Source organism: Bombus fervidus, chromosome 2 (assembly GCF_041682495.2).
Source record: "Bombus fervidus isolate BK054 chromosome 2, iyBomFerv1, whole genome shotgun sequence".
In the NCBI taxonomy this organism is placed as follows: domain Eukaryota; kingdom Metazoa; phylum Arthropoda; class Insecta; order Hymenoptera; family Apidae; genus Bombus; species Bombus fervidus.
In genome coordinates, this window is record NC_091518.1 from 22733269 (window position 1) to 22751434 (window position 18166).

The 18166-nt window shown below is 31.0% G+C and overlaps 5 protein-coding genes across 10 annotated transcripts; 3 read left to right on the forward strand and 2 right to left on the reverse strand.

Moving 5' to 3' along the window:
* Positions 1-146: 146 nt before the first annotated feature.
* Positions 147-2708, reverse strand: LOC139998258 (solute carrier family 66 member 3). The gene is made up of 5 exons (XM_072022683.1): positions 2380-2708; positions 1855-2025; positions 1507-1729; positions 1303-1423; positions 147-1200 (listed from the first exon to the last, which is right to left on the reverse strand). Exons 2-5 carry the CDS (start codon positions 1998-2000, stop codon positions 1067-1069), a joined length of 624 nt encoding a protein of 207 aa, XP_071878784.1. The 5' UTR covers positions 2001-2025; positions 2380-2708; the 3' UTR covers positions 147-1066.
* A 368-nt stretch (positions 2709-3076) lies between these two features.
* LOC139998243 (uncharacterized) lies at positions 3077-10412 on the forward strand. Of its 4 annotated transcripts, none has more exons than XM_072022653.1 (6): positions 3077-3579; positions 4019-4115; positions 4252-4442; positions 4549-6354; positions 6449-6617; positions 6706-10412. In XM_072022653.1, exons 3-6 carry the CDS (start codon positions 4326-4328, stop codon positions 7098-7100), a joined length of 2487 nt encoding a protein of 828 aa, XP_071878754.1. In that variant the 5' UTR covers positions 3077-3579; positions 4019-4115; positions 4252-4325; the 3' UTR covers positions 7101-10412. The 4 variants fall into 4 exon arrangements, with proteins under 4 accessions (XP_071878754.1, XP_071878753.1, XP_071878756.1 ...); XM_072022652.1 differs by having other exon boundaries at positions 3077-3374; XM_072022655.1 differs by having other exon boundaries at positions 3078-3232.
* A 1006-nt stretch (positions 10413-11418) lies between these two features.
* On the reverse strand, positions 11419-13829 carry Ubc7 (ubiquitin conjugating enzyme 7). 3 transcript variants are annotated; one of them, XM_072022685.1, is made up of 4 exons: positions 13737-13829; positions 12143-12224; positions 11856-11974; positions 11419-11768 (listed from the first exon to the last, which is right to left on the reverse strand). In XM_072022685.1, exons 3-4 carry the CDS (start codon positions 11887-11889, stop codon positions 11509-11511), a joined length of 294 nt encoding a protein of 97 aa, XP_071878786.1. In that variant the 5' UTR covers positions 11890-11974; positions 12143-12224; positions 13737-13829; the 3' UTR covers positions 11419-11508. The 3 variants fall into 3 exon arrangements, with proteins under 3 accessions (XP_071878786.1, XP_071878785.1, XP_071878787.1); XM_072022684.1 differs by lacking the exon at positions 13737-13829 and adding an exon at positions 12347-12501; XM_072022686.1 differs by lacking the exon at positions 13737-13829 and adding an exon at positions 12298-12316.
* Positions 12508-13857, forward strand: Samtor (S-adenosylmethionine sensor upstream of TORC1). Its single transcript, XM_072022676.1, has 2 exons — positions 12508-12739; positions 12833-13857. Exons 1-2 carry the CDS (start codon positions 12608-12610, stop codon positions 13751-13753), a joined length of 1053 nt encoding a protein of 350 aa, XP_071878777.1. The 5' UTR covers positions 12508-12607; the 3' UTR covers positions 13754-13857.
* Positions 13858-13996: 139 nt separating this feature from the next.
* Positions 13997-14959, forward strand: Rpl28 (ribosomal protein L28). The gene is made up of 4 exons (XM_072022687.1): positions 13997-14129; positions 14314-14410; positions 14513-14755; positions 14837-14959. The coding sequence occupies exons 2-4, from the start codon at positions 14324-14326 to the stop codon at positions 14921-14923; spliced, it is 417 nt and encodes a 138-aa protein (XP_071878788.1). The 5' UTR covers positions 13997-14129; positions 14314-14323; the 3' UTR covers positions 14924-14959.
* Positions 14960-18166: the final 3207 nt, after the last annotated feature.

The window sequence follows — 18166 nt, forward strand, 5'->3', positions numbered from 1 at the left end:
ATCCTTGAACTTGCAGTTTTAGAAAGACGTCTAGGCGATTAAAAATTCTTCTCTCAAGAATTAGTTGCATAATATTTTTCAAACAAGTCTAAATCGGAAGAACAGTACGTGGTTGAGAAGGAAATCGTAAGAATCTTAGATTATGATTAATCTATTTATAACATTTTTTATTCGCTTTTAGCATTCCTCTATATACAATATTTCGTTACGTACAAATGACGGTTTTACGGAATTAGTGTTCGTTCAACGGGCGAAAGAATTAAACGGTATAAGTACAGGATGTAAAAAAAAAAAAAAGAAAATTAGTGTAAAAATCATCATAGATAGCGTTGATTCTATACCTTCGAATTGGTGGAAATTCGTAAAAAAAGGTTTATACAAAATTCATCTTAACCTTGAAATTCAAGATCAAAGATCTTTTATTACATCATATTATCCTCGTCATGAGGATCAGAAATCTTAAATAGACCACATGGGCCGCAATCCAACCGCAATTCTCTTGGCAAAAATTGTCAAAGTTTCGATAATTTTCAACCTTCTCGATACGGCGCTCGTCCGTAGTTACTTCACGGCTAACAGCGATTACATAGTACTCATAGAGGTTAAACTGATTTTATTCACAATATCTTATAATTGCAAATATATTGCATTTATTATCGGCGTAAAGAAATAAATGAGGCCAAATAATGTGGTTCCCAATAATTCCTGCTCGTACGTTGATAACGATTAAATCTTTCCATCATTGCATGGAGATTTCTGTCAGCCCTCCTGTTATTCTGTTGATTAAGGATGCTGCTACTTCAAAAACTATTTGCATCTGTAAATAACACGCGTTCTAAAAAAAGCGTGCTCCGCGTTGTAATTTATGTAGTAGTTTCTAACGGCAAAAATTTCGTCGAGTGTAGAATCATGCCACTATGGTGGCTTGCACATTTACATTTTTTTTACGCCCTGTACATAGTGTTATAGGATTGTATTGCCTTTCATTTATAAATATTGAGCAAGAAAGATGGCACGTACTTTTGACTAGATTAGTTTTCATAATATCGCACCACCGTCGAACTTCTTAATTTTGTTTTACTCGATGCCGTCTATAATAAATGGCGGAAAACATAATACTGGAACTTAAAATCACAGAGATAATAAAATTTCCTAGTAACAGAATGTCCGCCGAATCCATCCATATGGTAAATACTCTTGCTGTAAACAGAAATCAATGTTTTTATTGGGAACCATCGGTAGAGAAATAGATAGAGCAAACCTTCTATAGAGAGATCAACATTTTTTTTATCTATAACTTACTTAAATTAGTAAATGCGGAAATAAACCAGGTTATCGGCGACACTGTATCCGCATTTTTCGCTCGGAAAATGGCCACTAATTGAACGACTTTACTTGAGACAGAAATTGGAGTACACAGTGGCTGTCAATTACGAAACAAATTAACAGATGACCGGAGAGTTATCGATTAAATTTTTTTAATTTATCGTTAATTAGTTAACTAACCGCTAAAATTGTAAGAACGACTTTCGGGATAAGTTGCATTGCGAAAGAGATACTTATGGCAATATAGAGTACTGAGACCAAAATTGAAAACGTATTTATTTTATTTAAGTACTTCAGCACTAGGAAGATTAGTATGTATTCTTGCAATAGAATAACAGGATACTCCAAATAAGATAGTATTGAGTAACCGTTTGTAAAATTATAACTAGCCATCACGGTATAGCTGTAAGAAATTCAATGTCAAATTAAGCTTACTTGTAAGAAGCGTTCAAAGTTTTCTTAAATATATTTTTTTGCTAAGTTAAAATACAAACATTGTACGATGCTTGATATATAAGATAAACTTACCTAGTTAATTCTAGCAGAAGGCCTACAACTGAGATTTGATCTGCTGATTTAGCAGTCAATAAATTCAAAATTTGAGGAATCTTTAATACAAAACACATGCCTATTGTTATAAGGCTCAAAAAATCTGCTAATAGTTGGAGTAACATATTTTCATTTGTTTAATTTCTGTACCTGCGATCGAACATTATGTAAGAACTTCAGTTGTACTTTCAAATTTATTTGTTTGTTTGTTACATGAAATTTACATTTTGTTACTTACATAAAATAATAAATAACAGATAAAACTATTAAAACAAAATTTCACAAAAGAGATATAAAATACGCAATAATAATACTATTTCAAACTAAATGCTAAACTACTATTCGCACTAAACATATGATTTTAAAGCATTTATAATACAATTTTTGGCAGTTTTACAAATTGTTTTATACAATTGCATTACTTTATACTTTTTACTTAACATGTTACGAACATGTTGATATAAATTTAACAAATTATAAATTAATACCAATTTTTTAACTTACTTTTTAATATTTAATCTCTATTTACACTTTGCCTCACAAGTGTATGATTGTACAGATACATATCTTATAATTACTTTGGCAATTGTTCATGCACACCTGTGCCATGCTTGCATACCATTTACACTTGCGCAATTATACATAGTTGCAAGAAATACACACACGTAAATTAGAAATTAGAATTCATAATTATCAGTCGAAACAGAGATTTCTTCTCTGGTTGAGCGATCGAAGATACATTTACTCGACACGACAGCACCATCGATACCGTGTTTATCCGCATCAGAGAGATTTCCTCTCTGTCTGCGTTTAGTAGATTTTCATCTAGGAACTTTTTAAAACGGTTCATGTACAACAACTTTAAAAAGATCAACAAAAAAATAGGAGTGACGTAAAATAACTTGAAAATTAATAATAAAATGAATAATCAACACGTGACATTTAAGCAATAGAATATGCTAAATGCTTTACATATTTTTATCGATGCGTTGGAATGTCTCCAAAACCATTCAAAATTATTAGTTTGAGAGAATATTCATATTAAATTTGTTTTAAATTTGCTTTAAATTAATTGTAAAAGAAAGTAATAGGTTTTTATATTTTTATTCTTATAAATTGTATAAATAAGTATGGTTTTGCATTAAACAAATTATATTTTATTTGTGAATGTTGGTCATTTGAAAATGTATGACTAACTACGTACATAAAACCATTTCGAATTGTGCAACCACATTGGTGGCTGCAGTTCCTCCTTTTGTGAAATGCATCGTCGATCCCGGAAAGTACTCGAATAGAAGTCTTCCTCGGCATGACAGACGGAATGTGGGAACGGAACTGACATGGAGTAAACTGTAACGTGAAGGACTTGCGTTTGTCTTTTAAATATTGATTTGTCTGTCGAACGAACGTTATGTGACAACGATGAACGTTTTTCTGATACTTTGCTTCGTTGACAAATATTACGTGAATGCGAACGAGTTGCAAGTAACCTAGCATAAGTACGTAAAATCCACTTCTAACTTTCGAAACGTCAAACGTAGTCCACTACTATCTACGATGCAAACATCAACCTTGCCGGGATATTAAAGTGCTCATTGTACGGCATGTACCTTGATCAAGATATTTCGAATATTTTGCACAATAGACAGCTAAAAGATGAATCATACCAAAGGATATCCCAATTTCAGTCTGTACTACGCCAACGTGGGTCTAAATTTCTTTATGAAGTGATATCAAGACATATTGTTTTTTTATGTCATATATCTTTTGACAGTACTAATGCTTTTCGTAAGAATATCTTTCTCCATGGATTCTCTCTGTTTCATGTACACTCGTACTATTCAATTTACTCAAGAAAAATTTATATGATTTACATAATCGAAGGTTAAATATTAAAGATTTATGAAACGTGAGTGGGTATGAGTGCGCGCGCGCGCTACATGCGTGTGCGTGTAAAATACATTTTTTTCAAAAGTCAAATTTTTCGATTTTTTCTTTAAATAATGTAATAACATTAAAAAAAGTATGTTAAATAAATATAATAATTTGTTTGAATCACGGAAGAAAGATTTTTGTAACTGTTGTGTGGAGGTGTAAATTTAAATTTTACTCTAACATAAATCTGTTTTAAATATCCTTTCAGTTTCTTATTCATAATGGACCATATGAAAAGTACAAGTACTTATATAAACATGAAGATCACGAGACACTCGCGTATTGCTTGTAATTGCTATTTTCAGGTAAGGACTCTAATTTAACTGAGGAACCAAATTTAATTCATCAATTAGGCTGATTTATACAATTAACCAGCAATATTTAAAATATTAATAGTGCTAAATATTAATAGCAATATTGAATTCTGCTATAATATTATAGGGGACAATGTGGAACTTCCAAAAATTTTGGCTACTATAAATCCTTTAACAAACAAATAAATTAAAAGTATTGAGATGGACTCTCCACCGTCATGTTCACTAAGCGCTACTGGACCTCTCAGTGATCTTGGTAGCAGTGGAATTGGAGGGTCCATTTCTAGCGATTCAGTTCGAGCACATCTTGCAATCGAGGTATAGCTTATTGCAGTATGATGTTCATATTCGTACAAGACATAAAGTACATATTAAAAGTATGTAATACTTTTCAAGTTGAGTGAATAATTTACTTTTGTTTTAGATGCAAGAAAGCGATATAGAAAGTAAATCTTTATCGCAAGATTCTTTTGATTATTCAGATGGTATGTGTGGTGAAAATTTTAATACATTGAAAAAAGGACCAGGATGGACTGATGCTGATGGAAAACTAGAAGTCGAAGTGGTTGACGTAGCTATTAAACCTCCACCAGAATTTCAAGATAGCCCTTCTCCTCCTAACTCTGAATCTTCATCTGCACCGATCCTTAGCTATGCACGATTAATGAGACAAAAAGTTCCACAATTAATAGACGATTATGCCGAAAATTTAGTACAGTCAATGATTGAAGAAGCACTAATAATATCTTGTAGAATATCATGGCCAGAAGGAAGAATAGCACCTGCAACAAATCATGTACCAGTGGTAACTCGTAGTGTATATAATCCAAAACGTCTTTGGGCAACAGATCTGTTGACACCTTCATCGTGTCAGGGAGCTACCACTTTAATTACTCCATATAGCACTTTGAATCGTCCAAATTCACGATGTTCTTTAGCTTCTTCTCGTTTGTCCAGTTCTCATAATTCAATAAATACCTCAGGACTGAGTCATAAAGTGGATGACAGCAGTTTCATCACCTCTGCTATGTCACATGATGTTTTAACGACCAGTGAGATTAGTGATATGTACAATGTGCCCTTTGATTCTGACATTTATACTGTACCAATAGATGTAGTTAGACCTTTGCATGATCTTAGAACGCCGCAAAGGCCCAAACGTCATAGACATCATCGTAAAAGAAGAAGAAATGTATCTGCTAGCTCGCAGAGTGAATTAGAAGCCCATATTCAGCAAGCAAGGCATTATTGTGGAAAACCTCGAGCTATTACACACGTCATAAAATCACAGAGACTATTATCCGATGTATGCTGCAATGAAACTGGGAACGGAAAGCGTCATAGCGTTCCAGGCACATCTGGTCGACATACGTCTCGAACATCTAATGGTCACATGCATAATATTGGTGAACCAATTCACATGACTTTACATGAAGTGCGTCAATATTTGCAAACACTATACTCAAGCTCCAGTGATTCTAGTGAAAATAAAATTAAACGCGATAATAAAGCTCCAATAAGTCATACACCTGTACACCTTGCAATGCCAAAAGGTATTAGTGTAAATAATAACAATAGATATAGTAACCCGCATACAGATTCAGCGATGGATACTCCGATTTCAAACAAAAATAGCAATGGACTGATTCACAATAACAATAATAATAATAATAATAATAATAACAATAATCATAATGGTAATGTTAAGAAGCATAAAAAAAATTCGTTTGTTAGTATTAAACATAAAAAGGTAAAAGATGAACCACATAAAGAGAAGGTCGATTCTGAAAGAGAGAAGATTAAGAAGAGCCAGCGAAACTTCTCATTAAATTTGAAACAAACACTTTGCAATATCTTTAGATTCAGGCGTTTGGGTTCTCCGGACCATTTCGTAGAGAAAAGAAATAGCATTGTACAGGGTGAAATTGTAGAAGAAGAAGAGGGTGTTGATTCTGACCAACATGCTAATAATAATAATACTACCTCAGAGGTAGATTCCTCTGTACAAAAGCTACCTTTTTTTAAGCGTGCATTACCGCCATTGCCGAAAAGCAATGGGCATGTAGGATGTGTCGAACAAGCGGAAGATGCGCTTACAACGATGGTATCTAAGTGTGAAAGTCCAACTTCTATACCACCACAAATGCCTCTACCTGCGCCAAAAGTCGAGGACGAACCAGCAGAAGATACCAGTATGGATTTTGCTGCTAGTATTGAGAAAGTAAAGGACGTATGTAATTTACACATTTTATTCCCTTTTTAAAGTTATTATATTATGTTGGACATTAAGGTATATTATAATTATTAAATTTTATTTATAATAGTATGGATGGTATTGGGGCCCAATATCTGGTGAAGCTGCAGAGAAAATACTGTCGAATGAACCAGACGGTTCATTCATTGTACGAGACAGTAGCGATGATCATTATATTTTTTCCTTATCATTTAAACTTAACAGCTGTGTGCGACATGTAAGAATAGAGCACGATCAGGGTAAGTTTTATGTTTTTATTGATACAGTTTTTCTATACACCCTCATTTTTTAAATACAATTTTAATGTCATGTACATTGTATATGTAGGTAATTTCAGCTTTGGAAGTTGCACAAAATTCAAGTCTCATACAATTGTCGACTTTATCGAGAATGCGGTAGAACATTCACGTAGTGGACGATATTTGTTTTTTCTTCATCGACGGCCAGTGTTAGGTCCAATGCGTGTGCAACTTCTTCACCCAGTGTCAAGATTTAAACAGGTTCAAAGTTTACAGCATACATGCAGATTTGTTATTTTGAAGATGGTACGCAGGGATCTTATCCCCACTCTACCTCTGCCTCGACGGCTCATTGATTACCTGAGCACGCCTCATTACTACAGTGAACAGTTAGCCGAACAGGACGATAGAGCTGAATCTCCTGTTAGTTCTTCAACTGGTGAATTAGAGAAGATTTGTTTCACGCCACAAGGCCTATCGTGAGGTACAAATATATAATCTTTTGTCCTTCATTTTTGTGAAATACTTGCCAAATGTTTAGTATGTATGGTTTAAGATTTAAGATTTCACACAATTTCGTTCCATATGATTTTGTTAAAGAATATTACGATTAAATATGGGAATAACCTATTTTTGCATATATTATACGTTAAATTAAATTTGAAATATACAATTTTTATATCTGTTTGAAAAGAAGGGTAATCCGTTCCACGCAGTTCGTATATAGAAAAATATAGTTAATCGCATTAAAGTACTAAACGAATTGGAAAACAAAAGGTAAAATTACTTCGAAGATAATTTTCAATCAGAATTCATATTGACACGATTAAAAATGCACAAGTAGATTGATGTCAGATCTTGAATTTATGATTTTCTCATTTTGTCATAAAATGATTTCCAGAGCACTTATACAATAATCTCAACAAATTTTATGTTATCAGTTTTAATATAAGTTCCTGTTTTTTATTTTAAAATACCTTTTACAAGTTCATACGATGCAATGAATGTATAATATTCATATATGTATAATGATGCAAAACGGTGATCGAATAACTCCTTCTTGCGTGCCATATATCTCATACTACTCTGTTCATATAGACGTTATAATCATAATGTTCTTTATTCATTGGTTTTTAGTTAATAAATTATGCTTTTTGCCAGAGATCATTCAGTTATGCATTTCACTATTTTCTGTAAAAGTTTAAAATATGTTTTTTAACATAAATAGAAAGAATATGAATATAGTTAATCTCTACATCCTACATTTGACGTTCCACTTTATTGAATGATCAATATAGAGTCAATAAATAATTTTAAATATGATGCACATGCAAGCAATTATGGAAAGATGCTGTAGACTAACACATTATATTAAGGTATAATCTGGCATATATAAAAATCAGTTATATCTGTCAACTGTAGAAAATCTCAATATTAATCAGTTCAACATGTTGTTATATCGTGTTTTAAGTTTAGAAGTAGCTGCCACAGACTGATTAACTTAGACAAAATATTCAACGAATTAATGGAATCATAATATAGTATAAATATTTTCATTCAAGCATCAATCGTATTTTTCCGCAAGTTATTATCATAATCATTTCCAAGAATAATCTTTGGATGGAACATGTTATTTTAGATTGCTTTATAATGTAAATATTTTTGTGTACATTACTTGATTTTATAGAATAATTAAATCGCCAGGAATTTATTAATATCTGGCACATTAGATATATATATATATATTTTGTGATTCTTTAAGTCTATAAAGGATAATTAATATATATGATGTGCAATCTTTTAAATGTATTACACTTGTTTGCATTCTTTATAGCCAATTTTAAAATAAGGTTTAATGATATTTACCTTGAAAGGGTAAGAGCTTCTTTGTTAAAACTGATTAGCGACTGGTGCTATATAAAATTATAAATTATAGAATTCTGATTCCTTAAATTATACAGTTGAATCAAGATAATCGAAGTCACTGTTTATTCTTGTGCTCAGATAAACTTAGCAAGATTACATCGTGCAATGCACTTGTTCGAATTTAGTTATATTATATATTTAATTTTTCGTAAGTGGTAGTTTTACCTATGTAAATGATTTCTTTTTAATTCGGATAAAGTTCCCGATACATACATTCTCGAATTATATTTGATTTGCAATTATTACATGGATTTTAGATTATAGCTTAATACTAAGAATTTATATAAGTCAAGCGAAAGGTTTTCAATTTACAATTTCGACTAACCAAATCGAAAAGTAGAAAGGAGCTTCAGATAAGATTTAGTAAATTGTAATGATACATATTTTTATTTTTGTCCCTTACCTCTGAAGAGATGTATAAACTCATCTCCAGAAACAGAGACATTACTTTGATAAATTTTGTATTGTGTAATGTTATACAGAGCTCGCTATGAAGCATTGATATAAAGATAGATTTTTCAAGAAAGGAGAAAGTTTTTATACAAAATGTGTACTGACTGTTACTAGAAAAATTTATTAACGAATCTTTGTTTTATTTTATCTTTAAATTGCTTTTCCTGTGCAGCTTCATGAATCATGGAATAGCAAGGGCCACATATACATACATATTGCTCAGAAGTTTTTGTTGCACTTTCGTGAACTTTGCAGTACTAAATAAACAAATTTTATACTCAATATTCACGTGGTAGATTTTGCAATATAATTACTATTACCAGATTGTCTGACAAGACTATGTCTAAGGATAAATCTAAACATATGTGAAGCATGTGCGTATAATTAATGGTTAAAGGCACCATGATACCTCAGCCACAGTGGCAGGTATATAGAGCAGAATTAGTACCATTTTATAACAAATGTATTTTACATTAATATAAGTTGCACATATGTATTCTTGTGAAGAAATTAGCATTATTGAAAAATATCAATACTTTATTTGATTATGTTTCACTATTATTAACATCAACATTAAAAGAAAAAAAAAAAAAAAAAAAAAAAAACGAAAATTCTATGCCAAGTGCTATTGGATGATATAATATATGTTCAAAAGATATTTCTTTTATGTGATTATATATAAGTAAGCGTGGCATTGAATAACAGCTTTGTATTTTTATAATGTCTCTCCAATGAGGATACGTAGAAAGTAATAAATTTAATTCTACATTTTTGATACCAAAATGTGATATTATCGTTAATGTTAAAGTTTGCAATTGACCGTACATTTTCAATACAAAGTGTTCTTTCATGGTATTAAAATATTCTTGAAGGAGTATCCTTTTAAGTAGAAGATCTTTAAATCTGATTACGAAAATGTATGGTTCAATTTAATATTTAATTAGAAAATTATTATAACAAATCTTTTATAAAAAAAAAAAAGAAGGGAAATGCACTTGGCATAGAACAATAATTTATTTCTTATATGCCAAAGTTTATAATTGTATTCAAAGTATAACATTAATTTATCAATTAAGATATTGTGTTAAAATATACGTTATTTATGTATTGTTCTAGAACGCTATTTTAGTCCACTATATATACATATATTTGTATATGTATATTCGGTTTCGCAGAATTGTATAAAAATAAGTAAATGTATACAAAAGGTACCATAACAAAAGTAGAAAAGTTAAAGGTTACTTGTACGAGTTATATTTCTGAGACACGCGATGTTGTACTTTGATTATAATGTTCCGATATATGCAATTTTTTATTATTGTTTATTATAAATAATTGACAAGTGCTAGTCATAAACATTGCGTCTTAAGTTGGAGTTCAGTATTGTTTACTAATAAATATCAATTTACTTCCAAATATTTGTATTTATTTTTTTATCTTTTTCAAAGATATAATCCAAACATATTTTTAATAGAAGGGGGCGCTAAAACTATGTAAGTTCTTTGTTGTTATTTCAATAATTATTCTCTCTTAAATTATGATTTTATATTCTTCAATTTATTTATTCTAGTCTAATATAATTTATCACCAAGTTCGATGGCTATTAGAGTGAAGGATGCATGATAATCAGAAACCTATCACAAATCTTTCAATTTTGTAAATATTTAAAGTAATATGAGGTATGCTTTCCAACATGTACAGCAAAAGTGTGCATGATTTATTGAAACATTAAGACAGATGTATTACGCTACAAAAAAAAAAAAAAAAAAAAAAAGAAAAAAAAAGAGGGAAGAAAAAGAAAGGAAAAAAAAAGGGACAATCCTCGTTTACTTTTATGATAAAAGAACTTTAAGTTCAAATTCAAAAAAATATCCTACTTTTATAAGCCTTTTTCATCTACAATTAAGTTTCTATAATTTGTAATGGTAACATTAATTTTACTATAAGTTTTAAATGTACAAATTTCGTTACACACCACAAATATCTATAATGTACTCATCCAAAATGTTATTTCAGCTTCTTTTTGTAAATATTTTTCAATATCACAATAAAATGATTTAACAGACAATTGTTTACTGGTGAATATTTAGTACTATGTTCGTAATTGTAATACATTCATTATTTACATAATTTAATTATACGTAATTTGTAATTCATTTGCGCAACTCAGATTTCCCATATCTATGAGCACAAGAAAAAATTTTGTTCATTATTTCATTAACTAATTCAGTCAAAGGTACTCTAAGTGTAAACAAATGCGCATGTATTTGATTACCCATGTTTGTACGGCAATGTTGGAAATAAAATACATTTTTTAAGACTAATATTCTGAGTTGTTAACTTATTTTTAATTCGGTACTTTTACCACTATTACATATGACCATAAAACATGTTTGTAAGTACGTATCACATTCCAATAAAATTTTAATTCAAACATAATATGTATTTTACACTGAATCGTATGATATTTTAATTACAATTTTGTTTCCAATAAAGTATTGAACATCTTAATTTATGGTGGAATACCAAGTGTTTTTCTAACTAGCTTTTGGGCAATTTTTTCAAATTCTGCGCGGTCTTCCCTCCACATTTTAGCTGCATCAACATTTGCTCCACTTTCATCATTTGGCTCTGCTAACATACTTACCACACTTAACAATATCTTTTCTACACTTTGAACCGGACTCCACCTTTCTGCACTGCTTTCATAGCCCATAGGATCGTCACCGGGTGCATGTAATATACTTATACATACTCTACCATCTGGATAAACTAAAGAAAGGTAAATTCTTGTTAATTTTTGGGGATTCATGATGAATCAACATAGTAATTTGATATTTCATTAAAAAAAAATCTTACTATTTGGATGGAACATTTCACAAGTGAATTGCATCTTTGGCGGACTTAGTGGGTAATCTGGAGGAAATATAAGTTTTGCTGAAAAAACACCGCCTTCAAAGCATGTTCCTTCTGGTCCACTGTAAACATGCATTTTGACATTCAACTTGTAAAATTCAAAAGAAGGTGGAAATATGGGGCAGACATTTTATTATGAACAAAACGTTATGGATAAAAACGAATTTTTGCGGGTGAAGAAAAGATTTTTATAAATAAGAAAAACAAATTTTTATCGCTTAAACACGTACGTGATTAATGCTTCCCATTCGAAAAAATTTTCTTCGTTTATTGGACCAGCGATAATACCTTCAGGTGGATTTAAGGTTAACTCTGCAAGTTATGCAGTACTTATATTATCGTTTAAAATCAAATAGAAAAAATAGCAAAAGGAGAAGTTTTATACGATTTCTTTAGTGTAGTGTCAACTGCAAGAAATTAAATTTGATTCTCACGTTTGTACTCTGCCATCAATCGTCTCAGTGCAGAACCCGCCATTGTTTTGGTCATAGGGGTTAATGACGGCAATTTAATGAAACGTCAAAAATTGAATATTAGGTTAAAGCTGATTAAAGTAACAGAAAAAGAGAGAGAGAGAGAGAGAGAGAGAGAGAGTGATTAACACGTTTATACGGAATTAAAGAAACAACTAATCGTTTTATATCTTATATTTTATATTGTTCTTAAATTGAAACAATGACAATGTAAGATTTTAAATGGCGACAGAAGAACATAAATATTTAGCAGATATTATAAAAAATACACATGCCACGTTGCGACAAGAAGCTCAGGATTACGGACCTGAGATTGCATGGAAACGACACATACGTCGTAAAGACATTTTGCAGGTTTGATTAACTTTTTTTTATAAATATTAAGATAAAATAATGGTAGTATTCACGCGTAAGATGTTGTAAGATAATCTTATGTATGTGTTTTAGAAATATGCTTCTTGTATGGAAAAATTGGCAACTATCCACTGGATGGAAAATAACTTAAACACCAAGAGTTCAACGTATTCGAGAATAGAATGGATCAAATATCAATGTGAAGAATATTTTTTAAACGAAGGAAGACAGAAATATGATTTGAGGGAAGAAGATATTAAATTGAAAATAGACACAAATTTGGCGAAAACTGAAGTTGCTATAAATATTAAATGTAAAGAAAATCAAATATTGGAAAACTTCGATAACAATCTTCAGAAAACAGTTCAAAAGATATTATTATTGGATGTAGGCAGTTGTTATAATCCATTTGAAGCTCTAGATATATTTGAAGTAACTGCAATAGATCTAAATGGTATACCAGATAAAGTTTTTTGTTGTGACTTTTTAAATGTTCAAATCGGACAAGAAACATTATATTCAAACGATAAAGAAGAAATTTTGCAATTGCCTGAAACCTATTTTCAGGTAGTTGTATTTTCTTTATTTTTGGAATATTTACCCTGCCCAAAACAAAGATATTTATGTTGTAAAAAAGCCTATGATTTATTGCAACCAGGTGGTATACTTTTTATCATAAGCCCCGATTCAAAACATGTTAATGCAAATGCTAAGATCATAAAATCATGGAGATACGTCCTGAGTAAATTAGGATTTATGAGAATAAAATACGAGAAATTGCAACATATACATTGCATAATATTCAGAAAATGTGTGTTTAAACATGTTGCATCAAGGTGGGCGAATTTGCAAGTATTGCCGCAGGATGATCCTTTATTTTTAGATGATACTTCAATTTATATACCACAAGATTTCCGAGATGTATCTAACAAAATTAAAGAACGAGATAAGCAAGAGTACGATACGAATGAAGTAATGACTATGTTCAATGAATTACCTTTTGAGCAAATGTAACGAGAAAGATTAACGATTAATTCTTATTTTTTAAAATTGTAAATATAGATAAAATTCTGATAAAGAATTACGGCAAAAAATAAATATTGACATTTTTAACTAGTTTTGGTGAATCTCATTTTTATTTTTTCAGATTGTGTCATGTTAATTCTAGTGACGGAAATATTTTATGGTAACTTTTCTTTTTATGTTACATCTGGTTATGTATAGGGACATACTTTGATATAATTACCTAGAATTCATCGTATTCGTTTTACACGCCATTTTGAACGTTCTTTTCTAACTTCTGTTCGTTGGCTGCACACGTGGTGAGATTACTTTTACCGTATGTAATATCTGGTTATTGTATATTTTATTAACTGTAACGTCTAATAAGGTAGATCGATCAAGTATTTTGTTAAAAGAAACCAAAGAATTTAACAAATTTTTAATAAATTGAATAGAAAATATTTTATTTTCTTTGATCACTGTATAGGTTATCATACAGATGCCAATTTTCATATTTATGCATGTACTTAGATAAGATTAATGCAAAATTTTAATATATATCATTCTTCCAGATTATTCACAATGTCGTCCCATTTAAATTGGATGATTATTCGCAATAATAATGCATTTCTTTTGAAGAAACGTAACATTAATAAACCATTTTCTACGGTTTGTATTACATATACACTGTTGTATGATCGAACAATTTTCTTTTAGTAGCTAATGACTTTCATGAGAATTTATAATTTGACGTGTGATATAAACTTTCAGGAACCAAATAATTTGAACAATTTGAGTAGCTACCGTTATTCTGGTTTGGTTCATAGGAAAACCATAGGTGTTGTTGACACGGCTGATAAAAAAGGATTTACCGTAGTGTATAAAAAATCTAAATCTGTGAACAAGCCTGCAAAAGCTACAGTTAGATGTACAATGAAAGCCGGAGCTCGTCGTTCTCTATACAAGTTAAGGCGATTACTTACAACTAACAAGTATCGCGTAGACCTTACAAAGGTTAGTTAATTTGGAATAAGAAGTAGGCTATATTTGTAATCCGTTTAAAAGAAGTTTTAATACACGTTGTAATATTTTCAGGCTGCATTGCGTCGTGCTAGTGCTGTGTTACGTTCTCAGAAGCCTTTACCCGCTAAGAAGACCCGTACAACCAAAAAGGCCGATTAATTTGTGTACATTAATAAATATACATTTTAATGTAAATTTACAGACATGGCATATACTGTGAAGAAGATTTATTAACTCGTTAATTATTTCATCAAGACGTAACTAATTCAGTTGCCTACGATAATTGCCTTTTATCGGGAGAAACATAGATACTTTAATTTTAATTGTAGTATTTCTTCTTTATAGTTATATCCAATATATTTATTTAAAAATTCCTATTAAAAAGATTGCACATAGATAAGCGTAAAAGATCGTACATACATTGCGAAAGGTGAGCTATCTAATCCGATATTCGGTTTGGAAAATATGTTTAAATTGATATTGTTTATTTTAATTACAGAATCAGTATATTGCTAGGATATTAGGAAGCCATTTTTACTTAGGTGAGTTGCATCGTTTTTTTCGGCTTTGACAACTTGTATATATCGTACACGATGATTCTTTTAACCAGCAAGATCGACGATTGCCATGGTTAAATTTTGCATTTGTTATTTGAAACGTATGTAGTGGATATTATTTATGCGTAAGCTTGAGTCGAACAATATCATTAATATTAACAATATTTTTAGGTTTAAGTGCAAATGTACTTGGTTGTTCCAAACCCAGCGTCCAAACCCAGTGAGTACAATTTTTAAATATTATGTTAATTAGATTTCTCTGCGAGGTAACGTTATGATGAAACTTTTTAACCACCAAGATCTATGAGTGCCGTGATTAGTTATAGTATTTGCTAACTGAAACGTATAAATGACAATGTTACTTTACAAAGATAAGAATATTGTTATTATTAAATATAAATCATTTCAGGTTCACACAGTAACAACGTTTGCGGAAGACAAATGTAGTAAAATGTAAGTATAATGTTTTATCAATTGGACTATCTATTATTAAACTATAAATGATGAGATGCAGAACCACCAAGATCTATGAATGCCATGATTAGTCACAGTATTTGCTAACTGAAACGTATAAATGACAATGTTACTTTACAAAGATAAGAATATTGTTATTATTAAATATAAATCATTTCAGGTTCACACAGTAACAACGTTTGCGGAAGACAAATATAGTAAAATGTAAGTATAATGTTTTATCAATTGGACTATCTATTATTAAACTATAAATGATGAGATGCAGAACCACCAAGATCTATGAATGCCATGATTAGTCACAGTATTTGCTAACTGAAACGTATAAATGACAATGTTACTTTACAAAGATAAGAATATTGTTATTATTAAATATAAATCATTTCAGGTTCACACAGTAACAACGTTTGCGGAAGACAATTATAGTAAAATGTAAGTATAATGTTTTATTAATTAGATTTTCTATTATTAAACTATAAATGAGATGCTGAACCACCAAGATCTATGAATGCCATGATTAGTCACAGTATTTGCTAACTGATTAATTCGTACTGAAAAAATAATTGATAGAAAACGAGAAGTACGGTTAATATAGTTCGTGTTTTGTCTGTTTTTCTGTATAGACGATTGGGATCCAAGGATGATGCTTAAAAGTTAACGCTTGGCCCTTAGAGAGGTAAGGAATTTATTTATCGATATTCAAAATTAAATGATTTTCGCCTTACATGTCTATGCCGTCGTGATGATTCGATCACCAAGATCTATGAGAGCCATGATTTTGAATTTGCTACTTCTGAACATAGCGTATTTGACTTAATTATTCTACTTATATAAAAGGAACAGTAGAAATATATGTATTTTTTATATTTTGTGCAGGTTAATGATCGTAGGAGGACGACGGATACTTTAGGACCGAACCGAGAATACGAAAAAGAATAGCAAAATAATATAATAGTACGATATAGCAATTCGATGTATGTTTACTTTTTTACATATGCTAATAAAAACATAAACGATAAATGCAGTTTTCTTTTTACTTTTTCCTCTTTTAGAATCGTAACACGTAGTGGTAGCAGCTTTGTCGAAACAATTTTTTGAAAGTGAGACGGTTTCTTCTTCGGAATTATACATTTAGAGAGATCGCGATACGATACGACGGCCATCAACTTCTTCGGTAGGACGGTCGTCTGTCGCGCAGTGTCGTTTGACGCCAATCGTGACATTTAACCAAATTAAGCGAAATCCACTAACTATTTAAATTGGGAAATTGCACATTAGTCGAAAGACAGTTATAACGAAGTATGCAGAAAGGCGAAACAGGAGGACGTAAACAGTCGATTAAAGACGACAGTATGTATGTATGTATGTATGGTTTTTACGATTGCGAATTTTAGTCGACGCTCGACCGTGAGCATATATTGAGGAAGATATATTCGGCGGCAATCGACCCTCGATTTCCGACGAGGTTAACAAGATTATAATGCTCGAGGTATTTGATAGTTCATTTTTGTCTCTTATTTTTATTATAAAACTTTTGCGTCTTTTATTACTCGACACATTTGAAATTCCATAAAGAATCAAAGTAGATAAATTACATAAAAAGTGTATTTAAATTTTACCCGATATGCTAAATATAACGTATGATATGGAACTCGGGAATATTAAATTTCGATTTGTCTTGAACTGTCGCGAGCAGATTTATGGAAGATTCGAGGTAAGTTACTACGTTTAATTTAAACGGATTAAATGCTGATTTAATCAGCGAACGACCGAAACGTAACGGTAGTCGTTATTTTAGTATGGTTTTCCGAGGAATAGGTAGTTTTTGGAAAATGATACCGATACCGACTACGCAAAAGATCTGTCTGATTTCGATTAAGAAAAATTAATGGAAGCTAGTACTCGTCGGCAATCATATTTCTTACAAGTATAGACAGCGATAACTAATTTAGGTAACTAATTCGGAAGCAATTCAGCTTAAATAATAAGTAGAAGTTTTAGATTACTTATCGATTCTTTTTTCTCATATTGGCAAAATATAAAGCGTTTCGTTACCGTTGGATCGAAAATAAAAGAATCGGCAAGTTTCGATGCGATGGCCTTCTTTGCCAACAGTCGTATAATTTTCACAAAAGGCTGGAATATTTGCGCGAAGAATTTCAATTTCGTGAACCGGCGGTCGCTGCATGTTTAATACTTATTCGATATCGGCTTAATATCACATCGTGGTATTAGCATTTTATTAATGTTGGTCACGAGCGAAACGGTGGCTCTTTGTTCGAAACCTTTCGCAAAGAAAATAGTTTCCCGAGTTTGTACTTACGTACTAGCGTTCTTGTTTTATTAAAAAGAATCTCTGCTACGTTCTCGTCGT

Coding starts and splice junctions, on each gene's coding strand:
- LOC139998258 (XM_072022683.1), bottom strand. CDS start 2,000: ATGTTACTCCAACTATTAGCAGATTTTTTGAGCCTTATAACAATAGGC. Junction 1,424..1,506: donor TCGTTCTTACAATTTTAGCG/GTTAGTTAACTA, acceptor CGTAATTGACAG/CCACTGTGTACTCCAATTTC. Junction 1,201..1,302: donor TTCCGCATTTACTAATTTAA/GTAAGTTATAGA, acceptor TTCTGTTTACAG/CAAGAGTATTTACCATATGG.
- LOC139998243 (XM_072022653.1), top strand. CDS start 4,326: ATGGACTCTCCACCGTCATGTTCACTAAGCGCTACTGGACCTCTCAGT. Junction 4,443..4,548: donor GAGCACATCTTGCAATCGAG/GTATAGCTTATT, acceptor CTTTTGTTTTAG/ATGCAAGAAAGCGATATAGA. Junction 6,355..6,448: donor GTATTGAGAAAGTAAAGGAC/GTATGTAATTTA, acceptor TATTTATAATAG/TATGGATGGTATTGGGGCCC.
- Ubc7 (XM_072022684.1), bottom strand. CDS start 12,401: ATGACCAAAACAATGGCGGGTTCTGCACTGAGACGATTGATGGCAGAG. Junction 12,225..12,346: donor ATTGATGGCAGAGTACAAAC/GTGAGAATCAAA, acceptor CATAACTTGCAG/AGTTAACCTTAAATCCACCT. Junction 11,975..12,142: donor GAATGGGAAGCATTAATCAC/GTACGTGTTTAA, acceptor GCATGTTTACAG/TGGACCAGAAGGAACATGCT.
- Samtor (XM_072022676.1), top strand. CDS start 12,608: ATGGCGACAGAAGAACATAAATATTTAGCAGATATTATAAAAAATACA. Junction 12,740..12,832: donor GTCGTAAAGACATTTTGCAG/GTTTGATTAACT, acceptor TATGTGTTTTAG/AAATATGCTTCTTGTATGGA.
- Rpl28 (XM_072022687.1), top strand. CDS start 14,324: ATGTCGTCCCATTTAAATTGGATGATTATTCGCAATAATAATGCATTT. Junction 14,411..14,512: donor TTAATAAACCATTTTCTACG/GTTTGTATTACA, acceptor ATAAACTTTCAG/GAACCAAATAATTTGAACAA. Junction 14,756..14,836: donor ATCGCGTAGACCTTACAAAG/GTTAGTTAATTT, acceptor TAATATTTTCAG/GCTGCATTGCGTCGTGCTAG.